This window comes from Podarcis filfolensis (genome assembly GCF_964270895.1).
Source record: "Podarcis filfolensis genome assembly, chromosome: 6".
NCBI classification, from domain to species: domain Eukaryota; kingdom Metazoa; phylum Chordata; class Lepidosauria; order Squamata; family Lacertidae; genus Podarcis; species Podarcis filfolensis.
In genome coordinates this window covers 51343990-51354259 of record NC_139609.1, presented here as the reverse complement: position 1 = coordinate 51354259, position 10270 = coordinate 51343990, and the positions used below count along the sequence as shown (strand labels likewise).

General features: G+C 44.0%; 1 protein-coding gene across 3 annotated transcripts; it reads right to left on the bottom strand.

The window, feature by feature from the left end:
* Nucleotides 1-2176: 2176 nt before the first annotated feature.
* On the bottom strand, nucleotides 2177-9568 carry LOC310765327 (potassium voltage-gated channel subfamily A member 2). Of its 3 annotated transcripts, none has more exons than XM_083620148.1 (2): nucleotides 8825-9568; nucleotides 2177-7549 (listed from the first exon to the last, which is right to left on the bottom strand). In XM_083620148.1, the coding sequence occupies exon 2, from the start codon at nucleotides 7402-7404 to the stop codon at nucleotides 5905-5907; it is 1500 nt and encodes a 499-aa protein (XP_083476274.1). In that variant the 5' UTR covers nucleotides 7405-7549; nucleotides 8825-9568; the 3' UTR covers nucleotides 2177-5904. The 3 variants fall into 3 exon arrangements, with proteins under 3 accessions (XP_083476274.1, XP_083476275.1, XP_083476276.1); XM_083620149.1 differs by having other exon boundaries at nucleotides 9431-9568; XM_083620150.1 differs by lacking the exon at nucleotides 8825-9568 and adding an exon at nucleotides 8169-8275.
* Nucleotides 9569-10270: the final 702 nt, after the last annotated feature.

The window sequence follows — 10270 nt, the reverse complement described above, 5'->3', positions numbered from 1 at the left end:
AAAAGCTCAGCAGTGAAATGTGAAGAATGAAGAGTGCCTCTGAGCATATGCTGAGCCCCTGCTTTCACCACTGATCTACATCTGCCAGACATCTTGGATTGGGAGCAGGAAAAGCAATTCATAAGCAGGGAATCAGATGGACACAGAGAACTTCTTGCTGCAGATCCAAAAGCAGTCTCATACTTCCTGGACTGTGGAATAACAATGACTAAACTATGCTTCATTCAACAACCAACTCCTCTTTTACTCCTGCATTTAAACCCACTCTCTTCACATCTCATCCATCTATTCCTGCCTCAGCTGTCATTTAGGAACCTGAGTAATATACAGAAGACTACATTTTCCAAATTAAAGAGACAATCAGCCCATTGGGCACTAATGGAAGTTAGGAATGCTGGTTTAACAAATCCAGTTTTCACATTCACAGTTTATATCACCTTTGTAACCTGCCCAAGACTTTCTGGGCTGATGTCCTTCTCTGTTTTGTATAAGATCAACCCTACTTACTAGCCTTTGAAGGACACTCAGTTGCCACCCCAATAGCCCAGACTGCTTTCCTGTGCTTTACTAACTAATCCAAATTAGTGACAGATTCACACCGTATATTTAAAGTGCATGATTTCTTCCAAACAACCCTGGGAGTCCTAGTTTCCCCAGAGCTACCATTCCCAGGATTCATTGGGGAAAGCCATGTACTTTAAATGTATGTTAAATGTGCTTTGTTAAATGTGTGTGGTGTGGATCTGCCCTAGTTGAGGCAAGAGGCTATGCCCCTGGGGTATTGCTTCATGCTTATCTAGGTAGAAGTGTGTCCTTGACCCTGAATAACCTCACCCAAAGTTATGTAAAGAAGTACCTGCTGAAGTTTAATTGGACCGCAGTCTGGACACCGCATAGGCAAACCTCACGACAGAAGCCCTGCCTTAAACCTGCAGATCCTGCCATCCTTATTCCAGCATTCATCATGACACTCCCGTTTTACCATCTGCTCCTTCCCACCTGCTGTGGTCTGCAGTTTCTGCTCTGCGCCATAACACTCTGCAAAGGTACGGGGCGTGAGATAGCTCTAGCACAGTGGTTGGGTCAAGCCAATTCATAGATTAGAGGGTTGGCATCCTGCCGCTGAGATACAGTTCAAGTTGCCTACACAGTGTCCACGCAGCAGATACGACAGTCAAAACAATCATACATTCCATTTAAACCTGACCTTGGATGCAACAGAGCACTGCAGCTTTTAGTGTTTCTCCTGGTTATTCTTGGCTTCCTCTCTCCCTACCTCCGCAGCACATCTAAGACTGCAATCCCAAACACACTTACTAATGAGTAAGCCCCACTGAACATACTTCAGGGACAACTGCAGCACATTGAGGCCATCCTTTCCTCGGTCTACGGAATCAATATTCCAGCATCTCACCATTAGGCAATAACTTAAATGAAAAACCAACTGCTTAGATTTCCTACTTCTGCTTTTTTCCCCAACATTCATTGATAGTGGTCAGTCACAGTTAAGGCCCAGAAGGTAGGTTGTTTTGATTTACATCAGCCTCGGGATCTCCTGATAATGGGTTTGAAAAGCTACAGCAAAGGACTCACACTAACTGTCTGGGTCCAGATCCAGTGCCATAGATAGATAGATAGATAGATAGATAGATAGATGATAGATAGATACGGTAGACATAGACTCCCAAGTGTGCAGCTATCCCCCCTAGAAGCTTGACCAACCATAGTGACTTTTGTAAAGTTCCTAGATTGGCGCTCTTAAACTGAGCCACCAGAAAAAATGCCCAGGGTCATAGTCCAGGATAGTGCCAGATAAGGATCTAAAGCTTCAGGTTATTGCCACTGCAGATGGGATGGATCAGACAGCAAGATGATGAGCTATAAAGATGTGTCCAGCATTTCAAACATGCTCTGCTATAGAGTTTTGTGCAATAAGAAGGTACATTTCAAGATAATGTTTCATGACCTTTTAGTCCCGTTTAGAGTTTCATTCCTGGGTTTCCCCTCCCACCTCTTTCTCATAAACAAACTTTTTTTTTTTTAAGTACTGTACTTCATAAGAAGTGTAAGCTTTTATGCAACTGGCCTCAGATGAAGTCTCAGATTGCTCCTCTACCTGTATCTTAACATATGCATTGAATTTCACTTCTGGTGGCACCTGATCACCTTATCTACTGCCAATTTCTTTTGATGCAGAGACCAGGCAATTTAGGATGCCCCTTCAAGGTTACTTCCCATACAGGGATCACTCCTTTTTGATACGCTGCACCTTTTGGGGCAGGGGGCAGTCAATAGGTGAGCACACAGTTGGGACTGCAAATACAATCAACTTTATATTAGGGTGAGGGCATTAAAAAGTCAAAGTCTGCAATTCCGAGAGGCAGAATGGGAAATGCATGAAAACAAGTGTGGAGTTAGATAATGTGCAAACCCAAGTACAAGAGCAGCAATTGAAAATTCAGTGAAATAGTACTGGTCTGGATCCAACCTAAGATGCTGGGAAATAGCAGCAGTGAGTTCCCTCAGAAGTACTAGGCTTCATCCTCGCAATTCTATCTTGAACATACTCCTAGCATGAATAACCTCAACTACTATTGAAATCAGTAGGCTTAACTTTGCCTCCCTTACTCTCTGATGCCCCATGGATCCTACCCTATAATTACATGAGGATGGTACCCCATGGAAGTTCCTGAAGTAACCCCCTTCCTCATGATTTTTTTTGCATAGACTGCAATGATTTACCCCTAATGTACAGAAGTATCCTGCATGGATCTTTAACCAAGAATATTTATGATTCCTTTACAGACAGAGTGGTGGAGAGGACAGAATATTTTTAGCAGTGGCTTAAGGCAATAGGAAGGATTATTCCATCCCTGCTCACTGCAATGGAAGATATTCCAAAATTAGCCTTTTAAATTCATAGCATAGTTGGAGAGCAAGCAATTAGAGATGTGATGCCAAGCTCTTCCTTTGTCAGCATTCTACAAGAATGGTCCAAGGCACTGTGACATAGGTGGCCCTAATCCTGCAATGCAAACTCCAGCACTGCTGATGTGTGAAATAATTAGTAAGCCCCTCAAATCATAAGCCGTTAGAAAACCCTGACAGCTTTCTTTTTTATACATCTTTTCAGCAGTGACTGCCAAGAAGGTTAGAGAAATTGCCTTTCTTTGGCAAGGGCAGTGCAGGGTTGGGGGAAGATCAAGAAATTGACCCACATTTTATCATGTGAATCTAATGTTTGGGGGGGGTTCATATTCAAAAAGTGAGAGTCAGCTGTCCTGCAACAGGTGTAGAATCAAAACAAGGCCTGCATGTCGCTTATACTCTGTTTAAAGGGAGGGTGGGTGTTGTTGTGATATATTGCCCCTCTTGGCACAAGCATATGGGTTAGGGCCTATACACACAACCCAGGTGGTTTATTAAGAATGCAGGTTAAGTGGATTGTATAGAGTTTGGCACACGATCAATAAATTAGGTGATTGCTTCAGCATGTATCCCATTCAACCTATATCATTTTCAATGCTAAGCTGTTGAAAGTGAGTTGAGTGGGGTGCAATAAGCAACAGTGGATCTGCTTTACCTTGTTGCCAAATTCTGTACAGATCCAATCAGATCACATGCTCAACACGTTCTTTTGGTCTGGTGAATTTTTGGTCCTCACAAGGCATCCATCATCCATATCAATGCAAGATCGGGACCCATAAGCAAGCTGCCTGAGTAATACTTGCAGGATCCACATGATTGATCTGGTTGGGGATTTCAGTTTTGCTCCATTTGCTCCCTATGGCATGGGTGGGTATATATATAGGGGGCTTCTCACATAGTCTCCAAATCCTAAGCTTCTAAATATGATATAAGCACACACACACACACACTGTGGATGTATCTGAGTGTGCTATTTCAAATAATCATACCGTGTTTAGCAGCTCAGGAAATAGGACACCCATGGTGGCCTCAGAACCAAATCCTGTTGGCTTAGAAGGGTCATCATCTTTTTTATTACTGATGAGAAGAAGGGGATATTGGCCTCACTCTTTTAAACACTGGTTCCAAAAGCCACTTTCCTAGGATGTTGATAGCAGAATGAGCCTTTACTGAAGGGCTATCCTTTCCCTTGAGAGCTGAAGCAGCCGCATCAACGGGACACTACCAAGCTAAAATGCCAGTCTATGAAGAGCAGTCCAACCAGGAGTCTTATTGCCTCCTTGACTCAAAAGAATGGATCTGATTCTGATGTGTGAGGTTGGCCAAATTCTGCTACCATATTGCCCATGGGCATTTCCCCAACAGATTAGCCCACTGGGAGTAGACTTGGATTGTATTTACTCTAAAGCTGAGGAATATTGACTCCACCACATGACAGCAACATCCCAAAGGAAGCCTTAACTTCCAAGCCATGCATTGCATGTATCCATCCACAGCCATCTCCTCAGCTGGGGCAACTCCGTCAAGACTCATTTCCATGGGCCAATTTTGCCCACACCTGAACAAATGACCTTGGGCTGGCATTATCGTATAAGCCCCATCACCACCAGAAGACGCAAGTCAACAAAGTTCAGACAAAGTCATTGGCACTCTATACTGTTGCATCTTAGCTGTGGATCTCAAACTATCTACGCCTCCAAGCACTGTGAGCAATATTTGTTGTGGGTCTGAGGTTACATTTGCCTAACAGTGTCACCCAGCAATGTTTTAGTCACAAATAAGCCTGGCCATCTCTGGTCAGATGTACATCTCTGCATATGATACCACTATGAATAAATTACCAGTTCCTCCCGACATGTGGAAGACAGGTGTGTACTCTTCATATCACCTTTCCTGGGTTGCACCCTCATGCAAGCAAACACCTAGGGCATTTGCCTTGGTTATCAAATTTGCGGTCGGCCCACATCCGTCCCCAACACATTCCCTTTCTCCCCCTTTTATGTCCACAAATCTCCTTCAAGCCACTGGAGAATCTAGAAACACTATAAACAGGTATACTCTATAGTCTACTTAAGAAAATAGATATATTTTCGTGTATTAAATATTAAGATCCATGCAACAAATATCCATGCAGCTTTACTGTAATACTGGGTTAAATTTCACTGCAGTATAAATATATTCTAGGCCACAGCTTAGTTGCTCCAGCATTTGAAACAAGATGCTTTTCAGTCCTGAATATGTCGGTGACCCCCAAACCAGCAAAAAATAATAATACATGTGTTCTTTAAAAAAAGAAATGTCTCCAGGCTCTTGATGTATCTCTACCAAAGCAACAGAAAATGTCCTACTAAACAGTGCCTCCCGCGAGCCTCACACTGGCGTGCTGCAGTGGATGAATCCAATGCAGCATTTTTGGTTCAGAAGCATGACCCTGCATGGTATATTCTCCCTTTGGCATTTCTGATCTGGAAATCTGAACCTTAAAGTAATTTGGATGGATGTTCCATTAATTAAACTATGCATGACCTTTTGTATAATTCCTGAAGCTTGAAAGCTAGATGTATAGTTGCATACTATTTCCTTGGGATATATTTTTGCATGGGCTGAGTTCTATATTAAATTATATTTATGCTAGTTGGCATTTGTTTGTTACTGTTGTTTACATGGGGAGGTGGTTTGTTTTGTTTTTCTCCAATGCCTTTCGTTTGATATTGTGACATAATTCTGCTTTAATTGTGCCATACAATTGGAAAACCAGAAGTCTGTGATGGGGAGGAGGGGTTGCATGAAAGCTTATTGAGCATCAAATGTTAAAAAGAGTCACTTACACGACTATTGCTTCCCATGCAGAACCAATACACGTTGTAGAACATTTTGTATTAACTACAATGCAAGGTATTATGCAACATCTGCAATTGTTCCACTCAAGTTTTAAATAAGTTATTAGGGTTGTTGTTTTATTATTATTATTATTAGCTAGACATCAGTTAGCATTTTGGTTATATTAACATAGTTTGTGTTAGCTAGGGTGCAGTTGGCTGTTTTCAAGTTCTCCTCTCTAAAGTCCTCATTGCTATTATTCACACCTTCTTGTATCTCCATATAATCAGACTTACTAATAGTGGAGGCACTTCTGCTTTTCTTTAGGTCAGGGGAAGAAGGGATCTTTGGGCAGCTGGTGACTTGCAAGTATTGAGCTTGCTCCTCTCCCTCTGTCTCACGGTGATAGAAGTAGTTGAAATTGGACACTATAACCGGCACTGGTAAGGCAATTGTTAATACACCTGCAATGGCACACAAGGAACCAACTATTTTCCCACCTATGGTCGTGGGGACCATGTCTCCATAGCCAACTGTTGTCATGGAAACCACGGCCCACCAAAAAGCATCAGGGATGCTGGGAAACTGAGAATCGCTCTCATCGGCCTCTGCAAAGTAGACAGCACTGGAGAAGAGAATGACACCAATGAAGAGGAAAAATATCAAGAGGCCCAGCTCCCTCATGCTGGCCTTCAGGGTCTGTCCGAGGATCTGCAATCCCTTGGAGTGCCTGGAGAGCTTGAAGATCCTGAAGACCCTCACCAGGCGGATCACTCGGAGGATGGCAAGAGACATTGCCTGCTGACCTTGTTGGCCATCTTCTGGTTTCTCAGCCAGTTCCGTTCCAAGTGTGATGAAGTAGGGGATGATGGCTACAATGTCAATGATGTTCATGATGTTGGTAAAAAAGCCAGCTTTGCTGGGGCAGGCGAAGAATCTCACCAAGAACTCAAAGGAGAACCAAATGATGCAGAGCGTCTCCACTATAAAGAAAGGGTCTGTGAAAGATGTTTGCTGCTGAGACCCCATAGTGCTATTGGAGTAAGAGCTTGGGTTGCTACTGCTGCCATGCATCTCATCATTCTCATCCCGGAACACAGGCAAAGTTTCCAGGCAGAAGCTTACAATTGAGATCAAAATGACCATGACAGAGACAATTGCTATAATCCTGGCTGGCCCAGAGCTTTCTGGATACTCAAACAGCAGCCACACTTGTCTCTGAAACTCATTCTCTGGTAAAGGCCGCTCTTCTTCCTTGATGTAACCTTCATCCTCCCGAAACATCTCCATAGCTTCCTCCCCAAGTTCATAAAACCTTATCTCTTCTGAGAAGATGTCTAAGGGGACATTAACAGGCCTCCTCAACCTGCCACCAGACTGGTAGTAGTACAAAATAGCATCAAAGCTGGGTCTGTTTCGGTCAAAGAAATACTCGTTCCGAAGGGGATCAAAATATCTCATTCTCTTTTTAGGGTCTCCTAACAAGGTCTCTGGAAACTGAGCAAGTGTCTTGAGCTGTGTTTCAAAGCGCAGTCCCGAGATGTTGATGACCACCCTCTCGCAACATTCATGGTCAGTTTCTGGGTTGTAGGTGTCCTGAGGATGACCAGGCAAAGCTGCTGCTTCATCTGTGGGATCTCCAGTGGCAACTGTCATATTTAGGCCTTTAAACTAAACTTTTCTGAATGTCTGGTGGTGGGATGAGGTTCAGGGGGACTCTAACACCTGCCAGAAGGGTCTGCGCTTGGGCTTGGAAGTGGCTCATGAAAACGTAGAGAGGATGCAAAGGAAGCCTGTCCAGCTGAAAGAGAGAAACAAATAGCACCATGAGCATTAGCCCCCTCTTTCTTCACAATGTATACAAAACATAAATGGGTTGCTTTTAATTTGCATCCTCAAGCGTAGTCTAAAAATACTCCCATCACCCCATGCTATGCCATTTAAGGAAGGGCTAAAAGAAACAAGAATAAATGAAGGGTGCTTTCTCCCTGGCAAACATATCACACAACATAAGTGGGGGTTCTTTCTCCCCCACAGCCAACAGTTTATTCAAAGAACTTCAAAGGCTGCCTAGAGTTTGCTCCTGCATTGAAGTGTTAAGATTTGCCCATGCGGCACCTGGGACTTGAGCATTCAACTCAAGGAATACCCTGGTGACTCAGAGGTAAACATTAAGCACTCTGTTTCATCAAACAGCATCGTGCACATTTAACATGCTGCATCCCTACCTTAATCTCTTTTGACTTTTGCAGTCCAGTCTCCCTCCCTTTCCTTCCTTCCTCCCACCCCTCCTTCTCCGCTGTTTTCTAGTGTGCAAGTGCTCTTTGCTAGCTTTCCCCTGCTGCATTTCTGTGCTGAGGCTCCTCTCTTAACAATTACCTAAGGAATAAGAGCAAGCAAAAAACAAGGCACACGTTTACCTTGATGGAGGAGAGCTCAGTGTCTCTCACACTGACTCCCTGACCTTAGAGAGAAACACAGAGGTTTCCAAGATTCCCATAAGTTCCTCAGGCAATATGGTGAGTCAGAAAGAAAGAAAGAAAGAAAGAAAGAAAGAAAGAAAGAAAGAAAGAAATTTGCAATGAGGTTTGCAATGAGGTGCTGACTGGAAAGAATTTTTGGTAGTTCTTGTAGCCCTTTGCTCAGGGCAGTGCCTGTCTGAATTGAAATCCTTCTGTATGATAGTGGAAAGATGCTATACTCAGCAAAAAACAAACAAACCCTGATGTCCCCAGTGTCCTCAAGAGGTGTGACGTTGCCTGGAAAACCAGCAGTAAGACAGTGCTGGATGGGCTTTAAAACATCATCTGCAAAGAACACCAGGAGGGGGTTGTTTGTTTTTGTCCAAATGTAGCCCTTCCCTCACAGAGCTGTATTGCAAGCTCTAGCTATCTTGGATGAAACAAGGAGAGCAACTGTGGTGGCATAAAAACAGAGCTATATTTCTCTCACACAGAGACACAAACACACACTCTTTCACACACACACACACACACACAGAGAGAGAGAGAGAGAGAGAGAGAGAGAGAGAGAGAGAGATGTATATTGCTGAGGGTAGAAGTGGTAGTCTACACACCATTCGGCACTTGTGTCGGTCTATGCAGCCTGGCTGGCGCAGGGTCCTCTGCAGTGTGGTCTCCCTCTTGATCTTCCTCCTCTCAGCAAGAGAAACAGTGCAACACGCTGTCTGCCACGCAGAGCTCATCCAGCTGCGGCCGGGTCCACATCAAAGAAGCTCTGGACTTCATTCCGCATGCAGGACATGTCCTGGAAAGGCTTGGCCCTCCTAAGCACCTGAAGAAGACCCCATGTGGGCTCGAGGTCTCAGCCAGAAGCCCCCGCTGAGATTTCCATGTCCTTAGCACAATGCAGCATTGCCAGCTGTCCAGCCTCTGGCTTGGTCTAAGTGGATGCCCACCTCACTGATAGCCACAGGAGACTATTCAGTTCTCTTTTCAGGATACTGCAATTTTTTTGTGGGTTTTTTGCCTTCTTGTTGCTAAGCCCAACCAAAGGATTTTTGCTCCCCAAGAGAGACTCCCTGGCATCCCATCCTCAGCAGTAGACAGCCGCCTTCCTTAACCACTCAGAGTCAGGATTCAAGAACTAAGGGAGGGGAGGCAAATGAAATACCACCTTTTAGTCTTAGTCCTTAAGACAGAGATTTTTGCATGCACCTGACCTGTTATCTTTCTTGATGCCCATCACCATCATCATCCCTTCAGGGTGTGCTTCAGATTCTCCATTCCCTGGATTTTCCCCTTGTCTCCTGTCTCCTAGCCTCCCTTCTCCTTGTGCATTAGAAAAATAGTACAACCCTGACAAAGCTTGCAGCCTTCAACTGCTATACTTAACCCCTTGTTTACCAAGGCAAAATCATAGACGGTTATCATATGCTCCATTCTCTTCCCCCCTCCCTCCCTCCCTCTGCCTCCTCCTTCTCCTTTGAATTGCTAAGAGAATCCACCCCCCTTGGGAACCGAGGGTTTTTAAGGCAATATTTCTGAATGCCAAATGGGAGGCATCGTTTACAATCAACCTGATGTGCACAAAATGGAACAAAAGCAAAATCTAACCTTGGTTTTTATATTGTCTCTCCCTCCCTCCCTCCCTGCCTCCCTCCCTAATATCACACAAAGTCAAGGTGAATCATCAGCAAATAAGAGAGAGAGAGAGAAAATCTTCCAGCAGGTTAATTTTTATTTTGGCATCTTAATAGTGATGGAAATTTTCATTATACAAATGTTATAGTGTTGTCTGTGCTTATCATATTTTAAATTCCTCCTCCAGTCTAGGTGCTATTCAATATTTCATGCATCTTTGATCCGCAATTCGTAGAAGGACATGTTTGTGTGTGCATGTGTATTCTCATGCATATAGATTTGCCTAACGAAGATGTATTGGGGTCTTTGCAGTGCGTGAACCACATCAGGTAAATGCCTGCAGGGGTGCAGCAAATGGATGAAATCAATCACTGGACAGGCATGAGGCAGGCCACACACTACAGCAATGTTCAGCATAA

Coding starts and splice junctions, on each gene's coding strand:
- LOC310765327 (XM_083620148.1), bottom strand. CDS start 7,404: ATGACAGTTGCCACTGGAGATCCCACAGATGAAGCAGCAGCTTTGCCT.